Below are 23,893 nucleotides of genomic sequence, written 5' to 3' on the forward strand. Positions count from 1 at the left end.
CGTTTTAAAGTTTAGCTATAAATTCGATAGCGTAAAGTTAATTCGAGTATATTATAAGCTTTTACTGCTACTTTTTAATTTATTTAATTCGGTCCGTTTCGTGTCGCTTAAATTATTAAAACTATCCGATCTTCTTAGGATTAATTAAGTATTATAATTATAGAGGTATTACGCGTTAAAGTTTAATTATATTAAAATTAAATTTAAATACGTCGCTAAGTAATATGCGTCGCGTAGTGATAAACTATATTATAGTATATTATAATATTTATTAAACTTAAAACGTTTTTAATAAACTTTATTAATAGCTTTCCTTCGTAATTTATACGTATAATTAAGTAATAAAATAAGAAATATTAATTCGATATATATTAATTAATTATAGTAAATTTATAATAAAATAACTTATAGTGTAACGGCTAAGCACGAAGCTTAGGCTTTACACTAACTAGCGATAAACTAATGGCTATCCTTAGGTTACACGAACCCTATCCGGGGACCTTATATAAGTGCGGCCTCCGTTCTTACCGTAAATAACCTCTCTTTTTCCTCTTTATTTAATACGATTCGCTTTATAAGTCTTTAAGTGTAACCGTATTTATTAATAATCTCGTTAATAGTTTTCTTTTTTAAATACTTATAAGCTTAGTACTTATATAAATATATAGCAAGGTTACCTTATTTAAAACACACTGTTAACATAGTAACCTTAGTGGAAATACCACCTTAAGACGTTAAGGTCCCCTAGTGGGCTGCTCATTAAGGTCTACTATCTCCGTTAAGGTACTCATAACCTACTAGGCTTTCATGCTAATGCTAACACTATCTCTATTATTCTCGTTAATAGATGCACATGCCTATCGCTGCGGCTATGTCCCAGTCTGCGCTAATGCTCGCCGTGATATGCAGTACAGTAGAAAATAATTAAATAATTAATTTAGCTATCCTATTTAATGAGTCGCCTCTTACGTAAAGGCTCGTCACGATGCTCGCACTCCACCTTCCTCTTTCTAGGTAATATACCTAAGACAGGAAATACCAAGTCACTTGGCCCGTCTATAGTAGAGTCCGACCTGGAGCCTCGTGATTCGGCCGTCGGTAATGCTGACTGCGGCAGATAAAGCGTAGAAGCGCAGTGTGTTCTCGGCGGTTGTTCCCAGAAATCTTTACCGAGGCAGGACACGGGCACGGTAATGCATTTTAAACTATAAGTCGCGTTATAAGGGTTAAATTATAAAGTAATTAAATAAATAGCTTTAACCGAATTAAGATAAGCTCGAATAATAGTTTATAAAGTGTTATTTTATTCGAAGAATTTACTCGTCGTAAAGATAAAATAAACTATTAAGTATTAAGAAATATTTATAATAACCTCGATATCGTGTTGTGTCTGCTAAGGGTGTAGCGTGAAAAGAACCACCCGTTACAAAGGAGGCATCTGCAGTCCTTTGCGAGAGGCGCTTTCGCTACTGCGCTTTCTTCGACTACTCTAGCAGGCCGAGCCTCTGCTAGGAGCAGTTCCATATCTCTACCACGGCCGCCAAGGTATAGTTCAAGGACTTCGGTTAACGAGACGGAGCTGCACCGATCCTTCTCTTCCGGATTCTCCATATGAAGAGATAGTTCGAAGAGTTTCCCAATCTCCTCAGCTGCAGCGCTGCCCCGTATAGAGCTCGATCTACCAGAGTACTGCTGGGGTTGTACCAAGGCAGCGGTAGATAGACCCTGGGCACGTAACCGATCCGCCTCATAGAAATACTTCTGCCTGCGCTGCTCGACGACCATCGAAGCGAGTTTCGCTCGGACCCACTGGTTCTTGGACGCAATCGATCTGGCCTCGTCGCTATCCCACCCGCCAGGGCCTTGTCCTACCTCAGAATGGAGCTTGCGAAGCGCAGTAAGGTCTCGGCGCTTCTCGAATGCGTTATAGTCTTTAACTGTAGCATCCAGCGGTGCATTCGGGTCTCTTTCCAGGGAAGAGTTCTTTATCACCTAAAACAGAGCCGTGAGGTCCCCTACCTATTCTCCGAAACAGAGGCGAGTGATGTCATCCCGGAAGTGCCGTGGTTGGTAGCTCTGCTCGAACACCCTCGTAGAATGCGAAAGCAGATAGTTTCGCATAGCGGAGGTAAGAGTGCCATCCACTGCCTTGATAGTTAATAGACGAAGGAGAACGGAGCGAACACCATTGAACCTATAGGCCAGCCCAGAGGGTAGTGTTAAAGCTTACACTGTCCCTTATCCAATCTCCCCCTGCACCGACGCGCAATGAGTATGGTCGCTGGTGGGCATCTCGTGCTCCAGTGACCAAGACAGTGCGCTTCCAGATAGTCCAGAATTGATGATAAGCTAGCGGGATGATGCAGCGACCCTGGTATGACGCTTTCCAGGGCAATTGAATATTTTCTATGTATTCAAACTTCGCCTGGGATAGCAACTGCTCCAGAGATTCAAACTCGTCTTTGAACGCCTTATCTGAAAGAGCCCGAGCAAAGAGTAATCGAGCAAGGCAGAGCATCCTGCTCGGTACAATAGTCACCGCAAATATAAGCCTAGGAAAAGGTTGTTAGCTTAGAAACAAGAGACTGGGACGCAGCGGACTACCTATATATGTTTCTGGTCCTTACGGATAATATTAGTCGCCTGCTTATTCTGGTTAATAGTGATATACGCGACAAGCTTCGCTTGCGAATAGTTTTAAGGATTACGCACGAATACAAATTCAACATCTCGATAGGGCATCTGAAGCGTGGTTCTACTGCGAAAGCCGCCACACGCGAGTACGAGTACAGCCGCGTGATAAGCCACGCGGTCACTTGGGCTGCAAGGGATATCGGAAGCGCGATACCAAAGAGTATGCAAATGCAGGATGACGTCCTCGGCGGTCATCTCCTTTTTCATAAACGTCTGCTCCCGCGTTAAGTTTCCTAACTCGGGCAACGTATCGGAGATCCACTGAGAGCAGAGCAAAGTCAGCAATTAAGCGAGCTTGTCGGCGTGGATAACCGCGTACCTAGGTAACCTTTTAAGTTAGCGTATCAGTACGCTCGCCAGACTTTCCAGTGATCGTATATAGGTAGCGGCGATTAGGGAACTGTTTTACGAACGGATTAAACACTATAAACTTCGCCACTCCACGTAACGTCTTCCACAGGCCGCTGATTATTCTAGCGGAGTAAATTCTGGGCTCTTCGATAAACTCTTCCGTACCGAGTGTGAGTCTCTTCACTGTAGAATCTTCGGCTATCGTTTCGAGGAAACGAGTAAAGATTTAATCGGCTGGTGCGTTCCGTATCCGCTGGTTTTCCACTAAGGCAACCCATGGCCTACCAGGCTTGAGACAGATCTTCTTGCAGTAACTTCGGCGTCTTGTTAGTAGCTGCATCAAGTTGTACACAGGGGTAAACCCACGCCTCCCATCGAGCCCAGGCTCTCGCACGTTCCCTGTCGGTGGAGGTGACCACCTCTGACTTAGCCGTGAGCGGCTTCTGTGCACAAATCTCCTCCCACTCGCGGCGCGCTTCCTCGTCCAGCTTTTCGTCGTCGTCGAAAGCATCCTTTACGCATTCTAGAACGGCCTGGTCCATCGTATCACAAGAGGCGAGCGTAAACGGGAAGGAGGTAAGACGAAGTCTGAAAGGTGATGGACAATTGAAACTATCAGAGTGGTAAGAAGGGTCGAGAAAGGCGGACAATTGAAGGAGAGCAAAAGAAGACAGCCATATCAATTCGGGCAGCAGAGCGTGGCGTAATAACGGGCGCTTCGCACCAAGAAGCTGGGGCCTGCCGGGCGCAAGCAAAGGAGCACGCAACCCAGGAACGCTCCAGGGATGGGCTGGCCCATCCCAGTAGGCGGCCAGGCAGCGGCAGGGGGCATGGCTACATGCACGCCCGGCCAGAGCGGGCCACACACCGGGGTGAGACGACACCGGCAAGGCGGAGAGCGAAAGGTACAAGAGGCGGCCGACCGGCGAGGCCGGGAGAAGAAAACGGCAGGTGTTGGGGGCCGGGAGCCCCTCGACACCGTCCGGGCTCCGTCTTGGTGGTGCAAGGCCCGTGCGCCGACCCCCGCCAAAAGGGCGCGCGTCCGCTCTCCCATATGCAAGAAGGCTCTCTGCTGCTTATATATGGGAGAGCGGACGGGATCCCTAGTATTCAGCAGGATATGGTCGTATGTGAAAGAAAGGGCTTTCTTGGGGCACCATATACCGATATTACCTCATGGTACTAGGTCTCACGCAACACACTGAGCCACCGGAGCAAACCAGAGGGACACCAGTTGATTGAAAGGATCATGTTTGATTTAAAAAGGGTGAGCTGGGTTTAGACCTTCGTGAGACAGGTTAGTTTTACCCTACTGATGTTCTCACCGCAATGGTAACTCAGCTTAGTACGAGAGGAACCGCTGATTCAGATAATGCCTTTCGAGAACTCCGAAATCGTTGTTACCTCGTTGAATAAGTACAGGCTGAGATGCATCGTGTAAGTCATTTTAGGGGGGGGCATAGGGGAGTTAGAAGGTCGGTCCCTGGAATTTAGTGCATTGCGGGGCAATTAGGGGGACATCCTTAGGCGGGATCAGCCGCCTACGGGCCACTGACAGCAGACGTTTTCGTTAGGATATGGCTTGACGCTTCAATTGTGGGTGACCAAGGTGACGTAAAGAAACTCCCAAACCCCGAATCCATTGGCGCAACCCCTCTTCGGCGTTACATTTGTAGGTTTTGTAGGTAGACTTTCACATCGTCATATCGTTATTCCAGTCCCAATCTTTCAATTGTATCGTAGCGCAAGATCAAATGCTGCATAATATCGTCGGCTCCATGCCGCGCAGCACTCTTCACCTGCCGCCTATGGTCGCAAATCATTGCATGTAGACAATACCGCCCTTGCAGAGCTCGCGAACCATGTCGTCGAGTAGCCAACCACAACATCACAATGAGGTCACAGATCCAGCGGCGGATGAGGGCGACATGACGCCGACCCTGAAGAAGCGCGAGGTCGCCGCGTCATTCCTCTTCAGAAACGTCCTAGACGACCCCAGGAAAGTCCAGGTCGCGCTTTTCAGGCGCAGCGGCGCCGTGCGGACGTACCAGCACAAGCTCGCCCCCATCTCCGGGAGCGTGGAGAAGGACGATGCCAACGCGCTCGCCACCGCTTTCAGGGAAATCAAGGAGGAGACCACTCTCGGCCCCGAGTCCATCGATCTCCTGCGCGAGGGCAAGCCGTACTCCTTCGTGGACGAGTCAATCGGCCGCCAGTGGACCATCCACCCCTTCGCCTTCATCCTCAAATCGAGCGCGGAGGAGGGCGACGGCCAAGGCGGGGAGGGGTCCGGCATCGTGATCGACTGGGAGCATGAAGGCTGGGACTATGAAGGCTGGGACTGGTACGACCCGCTCCTGGTGAGCGACTCCGGACGAGTTCGGCGGCGTGCCGAGGCTGCTGGACAGCCTGCGGCGCGTCTGGCCCGCAATCGATCTCGGCGCCAGGGCCGGGAGCACCCTCACCGTCGGCCTGAGCCGCCTGCAGACCGACCACGAGCGCGGCGCCCGGCAGCTGGCCGCCCTGGCCGTCTCGTATCTGACGGGCGTCTTTGTCGAAGGGAATTGCTCCATGGACGACGGCTGGTGGGCTCGGGTCCGAATGGCGGCCTGGCATCTCTGGAAGAACGGGCGCGAGAGCATGGGCGCAGCCATTGTCAGTGCCCTGGTCACGGTACTCAGCCGGATCGAAAACGAGGCTTTGAAGCCTGGCGGGACAGTATTCGAAAGGAGTAATCGGGTTTCGGCTGTTATGGACGAGTGGCGTGAACAGCGAGACTCGATAATATCCAAGGTTCAGGCCTCGTTTGTAGACCTTGTCCGAGACCGCGTGTTATCTGAAGGACCCAAGAAGAAGAAGAAGAAGATACTGAAGGTCTTGACACTGTCGTCAAGCTCGACCATCTCGAGTTGCCTGTTGCAAGCTGCCACTGCTCTGGACGTCACTTTAGATCTTCGAATCCTTGAGTCGAGGCCTTTGTGCGAGGGCGTGACCATGGCATCGAAACTCCTCTCCGACGCTGAGCACGAGAAGCGCGTCAACATTACCCTCTATTCTGATGCTTCCGCCGCTCTGGCCTCCGAGGACGTAGACATGGTGCTGCTGGGCGCCGACCGGATCAGTTCTGCAGGCGACGTCTCCAACAAGACCGGCTCGCTCCCAGCGGTGCTCAGCGCAAAGCACGTCTCGCCCAGCTCGCGCGTGGTCGTCCTGAGCGAAGTCGACAAGATCGCCGGGCCCGGGAATGCCAGCGATCACGCGGCAGAAGAGAACGATGCGATCGAGTTGACGAGAGGGTGGGAAGGTACCGTCAAGGGTGCGGATGATGTTCTGGCGGCATCGTATTCTACAGAAGCAGCCAGGAGCGGCGACGACAGCCCCCGAGTTAAAGTGAAGAACATCTATTTCGAATGGGTTCCGGCGCGTTTGATTGATGCGTACGTTACCGATGAAGGGGTGTGGTCGAGCGACGACATACGGAAGAGATCCGACTGGGTTGGGACGGAGATAGACCGGTTCTTTGGCGATCTCTAAGTGCCCCTAATGGATGTTCATGTTTAACGAGGTCCTTCCACTGCTTCTGCTTGTCTATGGAAATCCGTACTACTATCTCTTCTAGAGGCACTGAGATATGGTACCCTCGACGCCGGGTTCCTTATAGTGGTCTTGAGCCCGAGTTTTGCTGAACTCGGGGACTTGCAAGGGTCGGGGAGAAAGAGGGCTATTTTAAACCCCCCAGCCGCGATTCAACCCCACTAATAAGACCCTGGAATTGTTTCTACCCATGCGCTTAGGTGGGCCTAGAATCGAATTGTCAGGCCATTTTTTGTCAGGTCATTTTTCCAATTCCAAAAGTCTGCGGGTGGGTGGTTTCCATCAACGACCCCTCTAAGGTTAAGGATAGATTTCTTTCTAATCCTTCCACCTTCAACCCCTCCAAGATTTCGCTTTATTAGTAACGCATTCGTTTTGTGCTTGGCCGATAACCGTCACCATGCCGCCCAAGAAGGTCGAAGCCGTCACGGACAATGTCGTTGCTTTCGGAAGGGTTCGCAAGAACCTCAAGATGGGCTGCGTTGGTCTGCCCAACGTGGGCAAGTCGAGTCTTTTCAATCTCCTGACCGAGCAGAGCGCCTCCGCAGAGAACTACCCATTCTGTACCATTGAGCCCAACGAGGCGAGATGTGCCGTTCCGGACGCTCGATATGTAAGTCGAGATATGCTGTAGAAACCTCCTACTAGATGGCGGGAAATGACCAATACCTACAGGACTTTCTTTGCGACCTCTGGAAGCCGCCGTCCTCGTACCCCGCCTATCTCCAGGTCACCGACATTGCCGGCCTGATCAAGGGTGCCTCGCAAGGAGAAGGGCTTGGAAATGCCTTCCTGTCTCACATCCAGGCCGTGGACGGCATGTTCCACATTGTCAGAGCCTTTGACAACGATCAAGTTCTGCACGTGGATGACTCGATCGATCCCGTCCGGGACCTGGGTCAGTCCAGAGTCCAGCCAAGCCTCTCAAGCTGACGGAGCTAATCTGGCACATATTTTAGCTACCATCCAAAGCGAGCTTTGCAAGAAGGATCTAGACATTCTGCAGAAGCAAATCGTTGCCGAGGAAGCACTCGTCAGAAAGGCAGGTGGCAAGTACAAGATGCTACCGCTCTTCACCGAGACCACGACCAAGATCCGAGCCGTAAGCCCAGAATTCTCAGCCTCATAGGTCCCGCCTCATAGTCGGCTCCGCCCGTTTCTGTATGCTCACGCTTCGTGAGATAGATGCTGGAAAATGACAAGCCAGTCAGGGACGGAACCTGGACGCCGGCCGAGATTGCCCTCATCAACGAGAAGATCCAGCTCATCACCACCAAGCCCGTCATCTACCTCGTCAACCTGACCATGAAGGACTACCTCCGGCAGAAGAGCAAGTACCTGCCGCCCATCGCCAAGTGGGTCACCGAGCACGGGGGCATTCCCCGCGACATCATCCCCTTCTCCATCGAGTTCGAGGAGAAGCTCCACAGCATGAAGGACGACCCCGACGCCCAGGCCGCCTTCCTCAAGGAGAGCAAGGTCAGCTCCAAGCTGCAAAAGATCATCACCGAGGGATTCACCAAGCTCGGCCTGCAATACTACTTCACCGGTATGCTCACACACCTTGCCAACAACCCCTTTGGTGTGATTTCCGTCCGCACTGCTGACTTGTGCGTATAGCTGGCGAGAAGGAGATCAGATGCTGGACTGTCCCCAGGGGCTGCCTAGCACCGCAGGCTGCTGGAGCCATCCACAGCGACTTTGAGAGGGGCTTCATCAAGGCCGAGGTGGTCGCCTACCAAGACTTCCACGATCTCTGCGAAGGCGCCAAGTCCATGGCCCCAATCAAGGCGGCCGGCAAATACCGACAAGAAGGAAAGTCTTATGTAAGTACCCACCCATCCTCCCCCGAGCGATGCAGTAGCTGATTCTTGCTTTCTCCAGGTTGTCCAAGACGGAGATATCATCCACTTCCAGTTTAACGTTTCAAACAAGAAATAGACGTGGCATTTTGGGACCGGCAGCCGTATGAGGTCAGATAGCGAACAGTGCAAACTGCTAGCCCATTCAACCTAACTACCAACGACGGATACAGAGTCGGAAACACCTCGACCGCGAGAATCCGTGGCATGGCGTTCCATGATAAGGGAACTGCCATCACACTCGACGCTACCGCTTAGGAAAACCGAGAGCTTTGAGTGGGTACTGGGATAGACAAGGTATAAAAGGAGTACGAGAGAGCCTGCGTTTAGGGCAGGGCGTCGACCTTATAAGTCGACCACCCGGGAGACCTTTGGCAGACCAGGGTTATTCATCTATCTACCTAATTCATCCTTAGCTGACCTACGCGTCTAGGTCGCAGGGAAGCCAGGGTTTGTCCCGCCTCGAAAGCGTCCATTGGGCGTGTAGTATATATACACTGCTGATCCTGCTGGCGGTGGTGGTGGCAGCAGCGCAAAATCGTGGTGGTTTCGTTAAGGCCAAGAAAAATAGACAGAAATAGAGAGCTAGGGCCAAACTGTTGCTGCTGTGAATGAATTCGCCGGTTCCTCATATGGACGCTGTTTGAACCAGTATGCCAAGCATCAATACAGGCAAGACCGAGTGGTATGTCACTCGCCAGAACCTCCTTCTCGGCGCCGGAACACGAGATACGGACCGTCATGGTCGGCCGTGGAAATGTCAAACAGCTGGTACTCGCCCGCCCTGCGCCTGGCGCCATCTTTCATGCCCGGGCGTCCCTCCTCGACCTGACCCAGCTCCCCCGGCGCCTTTTCAAAGTCGAAGCGCCACAGGGTCTTGGCCACCGTCAGGCTGATCTCGAGGTACGCCATGCCCTTTCCGAGGCAGCTCGCCTCGCCGAGCGAGAAGGGGGCAAAGACCTTTCGCATCGTCGCGCGACTTGCCTTCTGCGCCTGCTTCTGCTCCTGCTCCTGCTCCTTCTCTCCGCCGTTTGCATCCTCGTGCTCGCCCTCCTCCGGTTCCGGTGCGAGCCATCGTTCTGGCTGGAAACGGAAGGCGTCGGGGAAGTAGGCCTCGTTGTGCATCAGGCAGTACGGATTCACCCCCACGGCGACGCCGGCGGGGATCACGCGCCCGTCGACGACCAAGGGGGGCTCTGTAAAAGGAGCTTGCTGCTCGCGCCAGAAGGTAAGGTCCCGAGGAAGGGCGGCGACAGGCGCAGGGACTCGTCGATCACGGCGCGCAGGTATTTGCACTCGGAAAGCCCCGGACCGCTGCGTATGTCGCTTCCCGAGGAGAACCTCGTCCGGATCTCGGTCGCGAGCTTGCGGTACGAGTCGGGGTTGCGCGACAGGTAGAAGAAAATGGCGCTCAGGGCGGCTTTCAAGGTGGTCCCACCTAGTTCGTGGGGAGCGCAAGTAAATAACGCTGCATGCATGCGTGAAGACCTAGTTAGGAAAGGGAAAGGGGGGAATAACGCACCGGCCGGGATTATGAAGACGGCTTCCGCCCATAATTCACTTTGGCCAAGGCCCTCTTCTTCCTCACTGTACGTGCTGTCTGCGCATATTGAATAGAAATCGTGCTTGGCGTCCTGCGGAAGCTTCATTCGAGCCGCGATTATCTTGCGCACTACTGACTGGAAGACGGCACCGTTTTTCCGGTTGAGCCGACGAAGAAGTGGCCAAGTGGTTGAGAGGGCCGGCCATGTCACTTTCAAAAAGAGTCAGAAGGCGCCGCCATTTTCTGTGCCCAGGATGACACCCCCTCAGGAAGAACAGGATGGGCGCCGGCGTCAACTTACTGAAAAGGCTGACGAGGAAGTTCATGGAAAGCATGGCGCGGGGGAAGACGCGGTTCGCAGTCTCGGTCTGCGTACGCAACGGCTGCCCAAAGGCGAGCTCTCCCGCAACGTCGGCAGTCAGACGCTCGCACAGCGGAGTCATGTTGACGGGCTCTCCTCCTCGACCAGAACCGGCCAACTGGTCGAGAAAGGTGTCGATTTCGCCGGTCATGGTGGGTTCGAAGACGCGCAGTGAGCGCTCGGAAAGCATCCGCCCGTAGACTTTGCGCTTCTGGCGGTGGCGCTCCTTGTCCAAGGTACCGAAGATGTTGTGCTGGGGATTGAACTGCGAGTGCCGGTAGATCTGGGCCTTGTTGGTGGAGGGATTCAGATAGATATCTGGGACAGTCAGTTGTCAACACTGCAAGCCCCCAACCTCTCGCACGGCTTCCTTCCAGTGGATATCTTCACCATTGTATGCTGTCACTGTGTTGAATACCAAGCGATTGGGTGCTGGCCTGAAAACCGGACCTGTTGTGCAAGCCAAGCTGCTAAGTATTGATTGATGCATTTGAGGATGAGAATGCGAAGGACCATACCATATTTGTGATGCCCATCATACGTGGCGAGATGCAGTCTCTTCTTCACGGCATGGTATCCTCCTCCATACGCATCAGTGAACTTGGCGAGGAAAGGTCCCGGGTAGTTCCTAAGGGGGTGAGACGCGAGTTGGTAACCGAGAACAAGTAGCAGCTGGAATAATAACGCCACGGGTTAGCCAAGCGCAGACCAAGGCATGTATGATGGAGTATTATGCACCAGTGAGAATAATGTGCCAAGGACGAACAGGGCTTCTGTAACTGCCATGTTGATGGATGGTGTGGAGGACGATGGAGGGTTTCTTAGTTTGTCGGATGGTCCTCAAAAAGGGCAGGAGTTCGCTGTTTGCCTCCTCTACGAGCCTCCCAATATATGTCCCTGTCGGCCATGGTCGGGTGAGAGTGGTTTGCACCAACCTAAGAATATGATAGGCCGAACAGCAAAGACATGCGCCAAGTCGTGGGCAGTTTGGACGGCTACCCTTGCTGCTGGTCCTAATCGACAACGTGTGTAGCAAACCGTTGAAGTGGGAAGGAAGTCAAGCATGGGCGCCAATTATCGAGTATTGAAAGGATCGTCGGCGGCGAGTATAGCATATTTCGCAATACCCCTAGACGGACATGGAGCGGCAGGCGCTAGTCCATAGCCAAAGTACATAGGGGAGAGATTCATTGGACTGGCAATTGGTAGCTGGATCTTGCTTCCCCTAAGAGCCCAAGAGCCCAAGAGCCTTACTTTTACCAGGCGCTGCCCCGCGGGGAATAGGCGGCGCGCCCCGCAATCGACCCTTCTGTAGCTTCAATTTAGGGCGTCCGGTTGCGGCCCAAAGTTTTCCTACAGCATCTCACGCCAAAGCCAGCCGGCGCAACGGAGAAAATCCACAGACAGAACAGTTCATCTCACCATTCACTTGCTACTCGTCGAATTCAATCACTCGGCTGCGGAAGAGTGAAACCCCACCTCTTCACTTCAATTACAGACATCTCAAAAACCAACCAATCATCAAAGACAATTGCAGCCAAGATGGGCTCCAGCCAAGGCGACGAGATCAAGACCCACATCGAAGCGCTGGTCGCCCGGCAGCTGGAGCGGTCCCCGATCTACGCCCTCACCCTGTCCGCCGTGCGCATCGTGTCCGCCACCAGGGGCCGCGTCGTGGCCCGGACCGTCCTGGGCAAGAACCACATGAACTCGTCCGGGGGCTGCACGGCAGCGTCTCGGCCACCATCGTCGACTGGGCCGGCGGCATGGCCATCGCCACCTGGGACCTGCGTGACAAGACGGGCGTCTCGGTCGACATCCACGTGCGCTACCTGGCCTCGGCGAAGGAGGGCGAGGAGATCGAGATCGCGGCCACGGCGGACAAGGTCGGCGGCTCGGTCGGGTTCACGTCCGTCGTCATTTCCAAGGTGGTCGACGGCGAGGCGGGGCCCGTCGTCGCGAGCGGGACGCATACCAAGTATGTCAAGGTTCGCTGAGCTGGGCTGGGTTGGCAACACCATGGCGACCCCCAGAAGAGACACGGAGACGGAGACGGACGGAAATAGACATTCGACATATACACCGACCGACTTGTATTAACTCACTAGATGTTCATGAAAGGACTGAGGCGCAAACGTGTTGGAACTCATACAATGCCAGCCTGCGGCGAAAGGCAGACCGATAGACATTTCTTAGAAATAGACGACCTAATGAGAGACCTCGGATGCTCCAAAGGTGGCCGATCCATTTGCTCGTTCATAGTGTTGACGTCGTCGGGACGGCGGCAGCCGCCGAGGTTCGCGACGAACCCCCCTTCCTCGCCCCGGCTCACGGAACGGACGTCGATGACGAGCTTCTACGGCTCCCCAAGGGCGGTACGGTTGACGGCGGCTTGGGACATTTTCGGCCTGTGCTAGCGCCCGTCACCAGCACGGGCTTGTCGGCAAGGAAGAAGATGGGTAATCAAGTCTCTTGCTGGGCTTACCTACCATCTAAAGTACTTATGTCCTACGCTACTGTACACAAACACCCCAAGAGAAACGGAAACGCGAAAGCAAAACAAAAAACGTTTACCGGCGTGTCGGGGAGCTCCCGCCCGGGTACTTCAGGGCTACTGGTGGAGTTGCCAATAAAGGACCATGATCCATGCCGGGCCATGCCTTCTCTGCCTTCCCCTTCCTGGGATGATGATGGTGTGGTGTGTGCCACAACCTCATTCCTTCTGGCATCGAGATTGAGATTGGCCATAGCTCATCACGGACCATGGCTCGAGAGTACCGTACATATGTATACCCCAGCTACCAGCAGTGAAAGAACGGCAGCTTGTAAATCATGCTTGACCGGTATTCTTGCACGAGGCTCCATTTGGGGGGCGGTGACGCTGGAATCGTTTGTGCTATGTAGGTACTACACATGTATGTCAGCACGTTATGGAGACCGCAATATGAAAGAGCCGACACTTGCAGGAAAAAAGCGGTGGCCGTAAGCAGTCAGCCCAAACTGAAACAGGCGCGATCGACGGGGGCATGCAGAAAATAGTTGTCCTGCTTATTAGGCACGGCTCTTGGCCAGCAGCCAGGGCAGCACAGCAGCAGCCAGGGCACCAACCACACCACCCTCAGCCTCGACGTCTGGAACCGTCTGTGTATGACGTCGAGGCCCGTGGAGATGGCTGATTAGAAGCTGCGCGACGAACGAACACTACAACGGCAATACTCAGTCGACGTATCAATCGCCCATTGAAGGCCAGCAGGTTGTGCCTTGCTCACTGGGACATGTCCAGTCTGTTCGTCTGTTCGAGCGATCAGCCGCCCTCATCGTCCACAGTGTGTGACGGATGAGAACTGTAGGAGTATTCACGAAAGCTGAAATGACCCCGGCACCCAGAAGCACACGACACTCCTCTGCCGAGCCCGTCGAGTCTCCACAAAGAAGGCTTGGGCCGCCAGCTAAGTGGTCCACGGCGGGAGTCGGTGGAGATGCCGCGCCGCTGAAGGATCCTAATAATAATAATGTCGAGAAAATACCCCTCCGGGCCCCCCTGCTAGGGCTGACTATAGTACGCAAGTGATAAGCGCCTGCCCGGGATGCTTCTGGGGGGCCATCAGGCCCAAGCACCACCCAAGCCTCTAGGGGCCCATGAAAACGACGGGCCAGCCATCACCTCATTGGATCCGTCTTCCGCAGTTCCCTCTCACACCCCCCCAGCTCTCGGTTTTGCTGTCCCCATCCAAGCGCCTTGGTAGGACCCAAAAGCAAAATGGGCAATATTATGAAAGAGAGAGAGAGCAAGCAGCAAGAGAGGCACAGGCGGCACAGCACGCAGGTGGACAGCAAGCACAGCAAGCCAGGGCCCCGGGAACCGTAGGAGGCATGGCTGATGGGGGATGGGGGGCATCCAAAGCCGAGAGTATTGGCGATTGATGGACCCTCCTGGTCCCGATTCCTTCATAACCATTCATGCATCGACCGCGGGCTGCTTTCCCTCTCTTTCTCCTCTCGATCTTTCGTCATTTTTTTCTTTCCTGGAATGCACGGCTGACGCAGTAGTTGTCTCTGTTTTGTATTTTTGCCCCGTGCCGCAGCCAGACGAACCACAGGCCACTAAAGACACCAGAATCCCACGTGCGTGCGTGGGATGAACTAGATCTATCCTGCGTATCGACGGACAGGGTAGGAAAAGGGAGGACCGACCACGGGACGAAACCACGAACAAACTTCGACGATGGTGGGCAAAGCAGCAGCCGACATGACGGCACCACCGTCCCGGCGCGCCGCTTCCCTCTTCTTCTGGGGCGCGGCGCTTCTACATCTGGCCGCCGCCGCCGCCGCCGCCGCCGCGCAAAACGACGTGTGCCCCTACGACGGCGGCTGGTCGCTCCGCGTCAAGAGCCGGTACTGCCCCTCGAGCGCGCCCGTCGACTGCGGCATGGGCACGCAGCGCCGGTGCTGCCCGTCGGGCTACGTCTGCGCCGGCGTCGGGCTCCAGGGCGGCAGCTGGTGCTGCAAGGAGGGCGAGGACTGCCTCAGCCAGGCCCGGGAGACGCCCAGGGTAAGTGAACACAACACCGCAACCCCCTCGTGAAAGAGAGCAAGAAGGACTGACGCGTGAGACAACAGTGTCCGAACCAGCAATGGACCCTCTGGGGCGGCGACACGGGCACCATCTCCGACGGTGCCTGGTGCTGCGAGCCCGGCTTCAACGGCTTCTACCGCGGCAAGGTCGAGGCCGTCGGCTGCACCGACGCGGGCGTGAACACGCTGCCCGGCAACACCTTCTTCGCCAAGACGGTCTCGACGTCCCAGTGCGCGACGGCGACGCCGACCACCTCGTCCTCCTCGTCGTCGCCTTCCGCCACGGGGCCCACGACGGCGACACCGACGGCGGACGGCCAGAATGCGGGCACGTCGGACGATGGCGACGGCAACGGGGGTTGGGATCCGGCGCCATCGCGGGCATCGTGGTGGGCTGCGTCGGCGGCATCGCCCTCGTGGCCGGCATTATTGGTTTCATGATGTGGCGAAGGCGCCGCCGGAATAGCCAGGCCGCCGCCGCCGCGCAAGACATGCATAACGGCAGCGGCAGCGGTCCCGGAGGATACGCGCCGAACGCGTATGGCCAGCAGCAGACTACGGAGATGGGATATGCTCCGGACAGCTCGGTCGGTGGTTACTCGGGCAGCACGGCTGGCGGCGGCGGCGGTGGCGGGTACTACGACCCGTCACCGTCGGAGCCGCAGATGAAGGAGAACACGGTCTACTCGCCGCCCGTCGAGCTGCACAATGAGCACCGGCATCTCATGGGCGACCAGCGGGCCGAGTCTCACGAGATGCCCTAGGCCGGGGAAACAAGAGACGGTCCCAATTGAACTCCTTCCCCCTCTAGGATGGCGGCGGGGGTTTTGACGTGATGCGTGAAGCGATAGAAACTCCGTCTCGTTGAGAACGAGATAGGATGTCTTTTTCTTTTTTTTCTTTTTACTGTTTAATACCCCCCGGCGAGCAATTTTTGACTGGAAATGAGGTCAAAATCTTGATCATTTGTACTGTACATATTTATCGTACCAAAACTTGCAAACAGACAAGATGGCGCCAATGCTCATCACATGTACAGTGCCCGCCTGAGCCTCCCCACCGGTGTCCCATCTGAATGTTTGACGTTTACATCGCCATCCCATAGGCAAGCAGGAAAACGCTACCTCACAGAGTCCATTTCTCGTAGTCAGGGAAGTACCGATCCTGTATCCTCTCGGCATACTCCAGGATGACCGGGAACCCCTTGACCACCTTCTGCGAATCCGGGCCCCTGTTTGTGTCAGGTCGTTAGTGAACAATCGAGCTGGGGGATGAAAATGAAAGAAGCAACCAAAACGTACGCCGTGCAGATCAAGACACTAACCACAAACCCAAACACCGTCGCATCCGCCTCGGTCGGTCCCTCCCCGCCCAGGATCCAGAACGGCTCCTTCCCCTCTCCCTCTTCATTATTACCCCGGGCAGCCCGCGCCTTGTCCCTCGACGCCGCCAGCAGCGCATCGACCCCCTCCCAGACCTCGCGCCGGAACGCCGCGATCTCCTCGCCGCTGTACCGCCCCGTCCCCTGCCCGTGCAGCGTCGCCACCGTGCCGCGGTAGGCCAGCAGCCCGATCACCACGCGCAGCGGGTACGGCAGGGCGCCGAAGATGTGGTCGCGCATCGTGTAGTAGTTCTGGGTCCAGCGTTCCCAGCCCTGTTTTTTTGTTAGCCCCCATCGTGTCAGTTGTCAATACAACAGAGCAGGTATGCTGATGTAAGTTTGTACTGCACTTACGTGGTAAAAACACAACCGATCCTCCATCAAACTCCGCACCCCCAAGTCCCGCGCCCTCCCCTCCCCGTCCAGCCTCGCATTCAAATCCGCCAACAGCCCCCGCTCCGTCAGCGCCTTGATAATGAGGCCCGAGTCGCCCAGTGCACCCGTACCCGCACCCTCACCGTCATCGCCACTCGAGGAACAAGAAGAGTCGGAAAACTCGACGTAGGGAATCTTGCCCCGCGGCGCCGTCTTGGGCGAGCCCGCCGCGGTGCGGTACGCGACCCCCCGAACCGGAGCCGGGCCTCGAGCTTGACGACAAAGGGCGACCAGACGTGCCGGCCCGGGTCCTTCCAGCCGCGGTAGACGGTGATGGCGGGGGCTGGCGGCGGGTTCGTCGAAACGTCGTCGTTGTCCTGGGACGCCATCGTGGCCATGTTTTTGGGTGTTGGCAATCGGCTGGTAAATAGAAGATAAGAAGAAACCGCTTTATTAGGGTAAATGGCCTTTTCGTGGTAGTGTATTCATGTAGTTATTGAGCGGTGTGGTATTACAAGTCAGCGAGAATGCCAACCACTTGACACAAGAAACAGGAGAACGAATCAGCTTATATAGCATTTCAATGTATTCCAGCGCCACCTAACCACCATAGTCGGCCTAACCTTGCCCCCAAGACGGCGATGTAGGTTCTTATGCGAACGCGCCGCTGTGAAGTTACGCCGTCTGCCGCACTTTCGTAGCGATGCGAAAAGTCCGAACGTGTGTAAGTGCATTATGCTGACTTGGGTGGGGTGGTACTGAACAAGTGCTTATTGCGCCGCATCCCTGGAGCAGGCAGACAACGGCACTCGGGGACCCCAAAGCTATTCGTTCGGCATTTCTATTTGACGCATCTAGAAGTGAGACTGTAAATTTCGACTCATTCACCACGCAGCTCCTTGCTACACAGCATGGTGCCGGCGGTGGTCATTGCAGGCACCGTGGGCGACAGAACCATATGGCTATACACGGGAAGGCAACACAATCACCACACGAAACAGTAGCAGCTGGCCACCAATCCCAAGACCAAATAAACTAAGCAAATGCATCGCTTGTATTTCTCTATTATTCATGCTTCTGTACATGTATCTCCTACACCCAGTAGCAGCAATAAGCCACCCGCTTGCTATCCATGTTTTTCTTCTTTAGGCGAAATAGCTCTTCCAGAGGACACCCTCCAGATCCTCCAACTGCTCCGAAGTGAAGTACTGCGCACGTAACATGTTAGTCTCATATTTTCTCCCTTCTCCGTTCGCAGGGACAGGCGAATCGACTTACCTTCTGATCAACCCCCAACTGTCCTGTCTCGTCTTCTTGAACTCCGACAGAATGCTCTTGGTCGCCTTGCCCACGACGCCCGGATCACTAGCCGCGCGCCGCGCCAGCAACGCCAGCACCTCGGGCATCCACGCCGGCGGCGGCGTCGCGTAGGAAACGCCTCGATCAGCGACCCCAGGCCCAGCACCGCCGCGTGTCGCCGGACCACCTGCTGCGTCGCGTTGACCGGCGTGTCCGTGCCGGGCGTCTTCTTCTTGGGCATCGGGTTCTGCGCCAGCGCGCGCTCGAACCGCGACTTGAGCGACTCGATGACCGGGTTCCGGATCATAGCCGGCGAGCACCGGATCATGCCGGCCAGCGTCGCCCCGGCCACCGTACGGACCTCGAGTTGCGGGTCGGCCAGCATGTCGCCCACGGCGTCGAAGAGCACCCCCGCTGCGCCGCGTCCATCAAGAACAGCCGGCGGAAGTAGATCACCTGCATGTTGACAAGCGCACGGAGGCGCTGGTGCCACGACGTTGCGCCCTTGCCAAGCCGGATCAGCGCGGCAATGAATGGCCCGTCTTCGCCGGTCCTGAAGGGGATGTTCGGAAGATGCCGATACACGTGGTAAGCGAGTCTCATAAGCTCAGGGTCCTCCTTGACGTCCATCATGTGCAGGAGCTGATCTATGAACGGGTCCGGGAAGAACGATGTCAGCTGCGTGCATTCCTGCGAGGACAGGGTGTTGTCCAGCCAGGTCAGCACCGTCTTGGAGCCAGAAGTGTACGAAGATGGCGTTTGTTGGCCGGGCGTGCGCTCGTGTCTCCATTTTTCGAGGCGTGAGAAAACGTCCTTGATGGTGGCGCTGAATTCCTCGTCTGGCTGGTAGGGACGAATGCCAATGCCTGACGACGACACCGCCTTGTTCTGGTCCAAAAGAGCCGAGACGTTCTCGAACGATTCGTGATACCGGGTTCGGTAAATGGTCGCTATCACGCGGCCAATAGCCTCGCGCACTGACTTGTAGGGGTGGTCGATATGAGCCAGGAAATCGGCAAGAACAGGCTTCTCGTGGCGGAAGTGCCACCCACAATCGTTAATGAGGAACTCCAAAAGCCCGACCTTGGAGGCTTCCTTGAAGGCTGCGTTTGATGACATGTCCAGTCGGAAGGAGCTGAGAGTCTTGACGAGCTCAGGCGCACGGCGAGGGTCCTTGGTATCGATGATGAAGTGTAGGCACGTCATCCAATACGACAGGTTCTCGGGAGTCAGGCTGTCCGCAAAGATCTTGAGAAGCATGGGCTGCGCAAATCCCCAAGATTGGTCCTTCATCTCCACGGGATCATCCGCTGAGCCGGCAAGCATAGCACCCAAGATCTCCGACGTGGCGCGGTGTTGATGCTTGTCCGTGCCGTCGCCGTAAACCTCGGCCGTCAAGGTCGTGACGTCCTCAAAGGTCAGTTCCGTCTGACCGTAGTTCATCAAGTCAAACACATGCATCAGCAGGATGACAACAGGGCTCCGGAATCTATCCGACGACGAATCACGCGGTTCCTGCTTTAGGTAGTCGAAGAACTGCTTTAGCCAGTCCCTGGTGACCAGCTTCCCGATTTGCTGTCTCGCAGCCACTTCGACATCGTCATATTCATCGAAACGCTTGGGTTTGGTGCGGAAGGCATTGAACTTCTTGCCCCAGGCAAGCCAGCCGGCATAGTCGGAGTCGACAAAGTACTCGGCGCGATCCAGATCGGCAAAGCTGTCGAGGAAGTTGCGCGTAAATTCGGCATCGCCTTTCTCGACGGGGACGACCACCTTGTTGACATCCTTCTCTTTTTCTTCCAAGTAATCTCTGTAGGAGTGGTTGTATACGGCACGCTGGTCGATGGCAGCAAATACATTCGAGAAGGCCGTCAGATAACTACTCCGAAGGCCTGGATGTGGGTCGTTGGTTCCTCGAGTCACCAGCTCGATGAACTGAGGCGGTGCAATCGAATCGAACCGAACACAAAGGTTCGTAGTGAAGATGACGCAACGACTCGCCGTCTTCCAGTGCGATTCCTTTGAGAGCTCAATAAGCTCGAGACCGAGGGCGATCTTCTTCTCCTCGACCTTCCTCCGCCGCTCGACAACGAAGTCGTGTCGCGACGCAATGACGCCGGAGCAGTCCTCGGCCGGCTTAATCTGCGATACAATCTCATCGTCCAACAGGACCATGAGCTCAAACCGCTTCCCGAATTCTATCATAGGATATAGGGCAGTGGCTCCCAAGTTCTGGATGGAGGTCTTGTCGACACCCGCGGTTCGGATGTAGAGGCGGAGGAGATCGGGCGCGTATCGCCAGTCGCGTATCAAAGTCTTCAGCAGACTGGTGAAGAGCAGGGTGTACATCGCTCCCTTGATGCGGTCATGATCCATCGCATCCATGGCCTTGCGGAAGCGCTCCAAGATCACAGGAATGACCAGAGGCCTGCCACCAATGAGTACCTTCAATGAAGCATCCTGGGCGCCTTGGGCAATTCTTCGAACATCCGCATATTGTGAGGTACAGGACTCGGCCAGGTCGAGGAGGAGCTGTCGGTCGATCTCGCTCTTCCTCCGGACAGAGGCGTTGTGCTTCACGCGTTGCAGCTGGTACGCATCGGCACGCTTGATGAGGAGTGGGCGCGGGTAGGCCTTGCGGAGACCACTGATCTTAAAGGGGCCAATGTCTGCCTTGTAGAGTCTTTGCAGCCGCTCGAGAGGGTGCGCAGATCTTTCGAAGCCTACATCGGTGATCCAAGTGCGGTATGTGGAGTACAGGGCCGTGAAACAAGGCACATCGTCTTCTTGCTGGTTGTTGAGGAAGGCGTGAGTCCTCGATAACAAGCGGCCGATCTCGTCGCGGATCTGATGGATACGACTGTAGAGAGGGTTTTCCGGGGTCAGCAAGTATCCACTCTGGTACTTGAACTGTGGCCTGGTTTCGTCATCCTCGCCGGCTTCCGCCAGGGGGTTCTCCTCTTCATCGTCCCGGTCTCCCATCATCTCATCTCCGTCATTGTCAGCATGTCGGCCATTGACACCGTTTGCGTCGCTGAACGCCCACTTAGGGTCGAACAGTATCGCGATTCCGGAAATCACAAGCCTGAGTTGCGTAAGCTGACGCGATACCTCATCAGACCACTCCTTGTTCTTTCCCTTTCGGCTGACCGGCGCGTCGCTGCCCATGAAGACTTCCAGTCTCTCCATGGCGCCTTGCGCCTGCGACTGGAAGAGTTCCACGGCAAACTCCAGTTCTGCCGGCAGCGGGCGGTGCCATCGGATGGTGAGATCCGCAGGGGCGGTGGACTGGCCCCAGTCTTGCACGTCCAACCCTCTCTTGATGACATCGGGCTCAAACAGGGCATTGTCGATGGGGTAGGTGGCTGTGAGGTTCAGCAACAGATGATGGATGTAGTTGCTGATGTGGATGGTAGGGAGTCCTCGGCACTTCTCCTGCATGTATTTGGCGATATCGAAAAGTTCCGTCTTGTATTTGAGGACTTCGGCACCCACGTGGACAACACACATGCTAAGAATGCTAACGTGCCAGACGAGCGCACGGTCACGGGGCAAGACTTCTGTGCCGCTACTCCTGTCCGAAGCGGCTCCGTTGTAATCAATTTCATTGCGAATATTGACAATCAGCATGGGGAGGAAGACCTTGAGTGTTTTCTCCGGATTCACTTTGCAAAGAGCATTACAGATCCAGGCCATGGCATCACGTGCTTGGTGTACAACGTGGGTGGACACAAAGGTCGACAGCTTCTCCAGGGCCATGTCAAACAGTTCTGGGGAAAGTGATGCAAACAACGGGGTCAGAGCAGCCGGCAAAGTGTTGATGATATTATCTTCTGGAGAGCCAGATCGCAACTGCGAGGAGTCCGGCAGGTTCTCGAGCAGCGTGAAGACCTTGCCGAGAAGGGCCAAAATGAATTCCCCGAAGCCGGCCGTGGACGAACGAACAATATTCGCCTCGTCTTCGTCGCTGAGCTCGTTCTTGTAGTCGATCTGGACCTCCTGGCCTTCGCGCTCCATACGTTCCATCTCACCCTGAACCCATTGCATCGCCAAGGTGGTGTCGTGCACACTGGAGTTCTCCTTGGTCAGATCGACGAATGGGATGCTGTACGCGACACTCTGGATGAAGTTTAAGGTGTACTGGGTCTTGTTAAGATCGTTGGCGTCAATGCCAGGCAAGGCCAGGGCAAGCAGCGCCGTGATGTGGCACCGGAAGCCCTTTTGCCGCGACATGATGTTGGCAATCATTTGTAGACCACAAAGACTCGAAGTGGTGCGGTGGACTTCCACAAGTCCCTGCAAACTCGGGTAGAACCTTTGCAGGGCGCCAGGAAGCATCAGGTCCGGCTCGAGGTAGGTCAGGTTTTGAAGGGCGCCAAAGTACATGTTGGTGACCTTTGTGCTCTTGCCGAAGAGTCCCATGAAGGTGACTTCGCGAAGGCTCTTGACAAACCTATGCTTCAGTTCCTCGTTGAGCCGTCGGTCGACTGGAGTATCCTGCTCGTTTCCCTGTTCCTTATTCCATCTCGATACGAACATTTCCGTCAAATAAAAGGTCATCTGTGCCAACATGGTGGTCCACGAGCCCTGGTTCGAGGGGTGAAAGAAGGTGTCGATAGACTCTAGTAGCCCCTCGAGACTGTTGAGAATGGAGCCATCCTTCTCCAGACATTGGGGCGACAGGGACGAAACGACCCAGCGAGCAATTGTATACGAGATGGGGTGCTTCTTCTTGTCCTTCTCCAGGAAAATTCCCATTCCTGAGGAGTAGTCTAGAGACGTATATGGAGAGTTGGCCTGGCCAACGGGAATCTCGGTCAAGCGAAGGATGGCAGTGAAGATAAGATCGGACTGCTCGCGAGTAAAGATGCCGTACTCGGTAAACGGGACGTGTCGGTATGCCAGGTAGTCTCGGGCCATGCGCGAGAACATGTCGAGGAAGGTGATGTCGAAGACCTTGGACCTGGTCATCAAGGACCACAGATGGAAGAAGGTCGGCACGAAATCGGACGGCTGCGACTGGGGCGCTGTCGGAGGGGCGGGGGTCGTGGGCATGAGAATGTTGAGGGTGCCGACGACGATGTAGGCATCCTGTAAATCCGAGGTGCTGAAGAAGGGCAGGATCTCGTCCAGCATGGCTCGTCTCTCGCTCGGGTCGAAGTAGGTGTAAGATTGGAGGCAGAGCTTCCACAGGTGCTTCAGGCCTCGTCTGCGGGCGGAATGGTGGGCCGGGGCTTCGCCAGGAAGCACCAAGGCCCGGATCTCCTTCCACAAGGGTCTCCAGTCCAGCATGAGGTCCTCGCCGGGCTTCAAGAGGTGTTTCCGCCTAGCCAGGGTGGAGACCATCCTGGAGAAGCGGTCGGCGGCGGCGCCGTCGAGGCCCGGGGCCAGGGAGAGATGGAAGTAGAGCCTCGCCAGCTTGGCGCGGAGGTCCCTGGGCATGTCGAACTTGAGGCTGAGCCATCCGGACAGCTGGCGGGTCCAGTGGAGGGCGCCCGGGGAGAAGTCTTCTGCCTTGATGGAGATATAGAGCTGCTTGAGGATTCCTTGCAGGGCGGCGTCGCGTTGTGCCTCCTCCTCGACGGGGTAGGGCAGCAGCTGGAAATAGGAAAAGGTTCGGGGTCGGTGGCGCTTGGAGGTATCGTGAGAATCGGCATCGGGGGTGGAGGGGAGGCCCGGGGAGGTGGCACGGGAGATGGGTTCGCCGGACGAGCCAAAGGCGCTCAGGAACTGGGCGGCGCCCGACAAGGCGCCCGGGTTGGACAAGTCGAGATGGTCCTCCATCGCTTCGATGCGGCGGGATGGAGTGTGGTGTTTGTGTGGAACGAAGCTGTTTGCTTGAGGGGCCTCGGTTTCCC

At 55.4% G+C, this 23,893-nt stretch overlaps 9 protein-coding genes across 9 annotated transcripts; 4 read left to right on the top strand and 5 right to left on the bottom strand.

Moving 5' to 3' along the window:
- Nucleotides 1-1,351: 1,351 nt before the first annotated feature.
- On the bottom strand, nt 1,352-2,518 carry PG997_005505 (uncharacterized protein; the record flags this gene model as incomplete). Its single annotated transcript, XM_066809820.1, has 3 exons — nt 1,352-1,390; nt 1,471-1,992; nt 2,231-2,518. 3 exons carry the CDS (start codon nt 2,516-2,518, stop codon nt 1,352-1,354), a joined length of 849 nt encoding a protein of 282 aa, XP_066668743.1.
- Nucleotides 2,519-2,979: 461 nt separating this feature from the next.
- On the bottom strand, nt 2,980-3,587 carry PG997_005506 (uncharacterized protein; the record flags this gene model as incomplete). The annotated part of the gene is made up of 2 exons (XM_066809821.1): nt 2,980-3,013; nt 3,331-3,587. 2 exons carry the CDS (start codon nt 3,585-3,587, stop codon nt 2,980-2,982), a joined length of 291 nt encoding a protein of 96 aa, XP_066668744.1.
- Nucleotides 3,588-4,907: 1,320 nt separating this feature from the next.
- PG997_005507 (NUDIX domain-containing protein) lies at nt 4,908-6,579 on the top strand (the record flags this gene model as incomplete). Its single annotated transcript, XM_066809822.1, is given in 2 exon segments — nt 4,908-5,405; nt 5,425-6,579. 2 exon segments carry the CDS (start codon nt 4,908-4,910, stop codon nt 6,577-6,579), a joined length of 1,653 nt encoding a protein of 550 aa, XP_066668745.1.
- A 460-nt stretch (nt 6,580-7,039) lies between these two features.
- PG997_005508 (GTP-binding protein) lies at nt 7,040-8,580 on the top strand (the record flags this gene model as incomplete). The annotated part of the gene is made up of 6 exons (XM_066809823.1): nt 7,040-7,252; nt 7,315-7,537; nt 7,599-7,741; nt 7,825-8,188; nt 8,260-8,465; nt 8,524-8,580. The coding sequence occupies 6 exons, from the start codon at nt 7,040-7,042 to the stop codon at nt 8,578-8,580; spliced, it is 1,206 nt and encodes a 401-aa protein (XP_066668746.1).
- A 611-nt stretch (nt 8,581-9,191) lies between these two features.
- Nucleotides 9,192-11,191, bottom strand: PG997_005509 (uncharacterized protein; the record flags this gene model as incomplete). The annotated part of the gene is made up of 5 exons (XM_066809824.1): nt 9,192-9,939; nt 9,990-10,254; nt 10,346-10,723; nt 10,924-11,033; nt 11,172-11,191. The coding sequence occupies 5 exons, from the start codon at nt 11,189-11,191 to the stop codon at nt 9,192-9,194; spliced, it is 1,521 nt and encodes a 506-aa protein (XP_066668747.1).
- Nucleotides 11,192-11,947: 756 nt separating this feature from the next.
- On the top strand, nt 11,948-12,402 carry PG997_005510 (uncharacterized protein; the record flags this gene model as incomplete). The annotated part of the gene is made up of 2 exons (XM_066809825.1): nt 11,948-12,117; nt 12,138-12,402. The coding sequence occupies 2 exons, from the start codon at nt 11,948-11,950 to the stop codon at nt 12,400-12,402; spliced, it is 435 nt and encodes a 144-aa protein (XP_066668748.1).
- A 2,228-nt stretch (nt 12,403-14,630) lies between these two features.
- Nucleotides 14,631-15,744, top strand: PG997_005511 (uncharacterized protein; the record flags this gene model as incomplete). The annotated part of the gene is made up of 3 exons (XM_066809826.1): nt 14,631-14,957; nt 15,026-15,369; nt 15,447-15,744. 3 exons carry the CDS (start codon nt 14,631-14,633, stop codon nt 15,742-15,744), a joined length of 969 nt encoding a protein of 322 aa, XP_066668749.1.
- A 361-nt stretch (nt 15,745-16,105) lies between these two features.
- Nucleotides 16,106-17,156, bottom strand: PG997_005512 (uncharacterized protein; the record flags this gene model as incomplete). Its single annotated transcript, XM_066809827.1, has 3 exons — nt 16,106-16,211; nt 16,282-16,634; nt 16,716-17,156. Coding segments are annotated over 3 exons (900 nt in total), but the record flags the coding sequence as incomplete, so codon positions are not given.
- A 725-nt stretch (nt 17,157-17,881) lies between these two features.
- PG997_005513 (uncharacterized protein) lies at nt 17,882-23,819 on the bottom strand (the record flags this gene model as incomplete). Its single annotated transcript, XM_066809828.1, has 4 exons — nt 17,882-17,944; nt 18,015-18,079; nt 18,147-18,449; nt 18,512-23,819. The coding sequence occupies 4 exons, from the start codon at nt 23,817-23,819 to the stop codon at nt 17,882-17,884; spliced, it is 5,739 nt and encodes a 1,912-aa protein (XP_066668751.1).
- Between the last annotated feature and the right edge of the window lie 74 nt (nt 23,820-23,893).

Source organism: Apiospora hydei (genome assembly GCF_038363865.1).
Source record: "Apiospora hydei strain CBS 114990 chromosome Unknown utg000005l_segment0_segment0, whole genome shotgun sequence".
Lineage (NCBI taxonomy): Eukaryota > Fungi > Ascomycota > Sordariomycetes > Amphisphaeriales > Apiosporaceae > Apiospora > Apiospora hydei.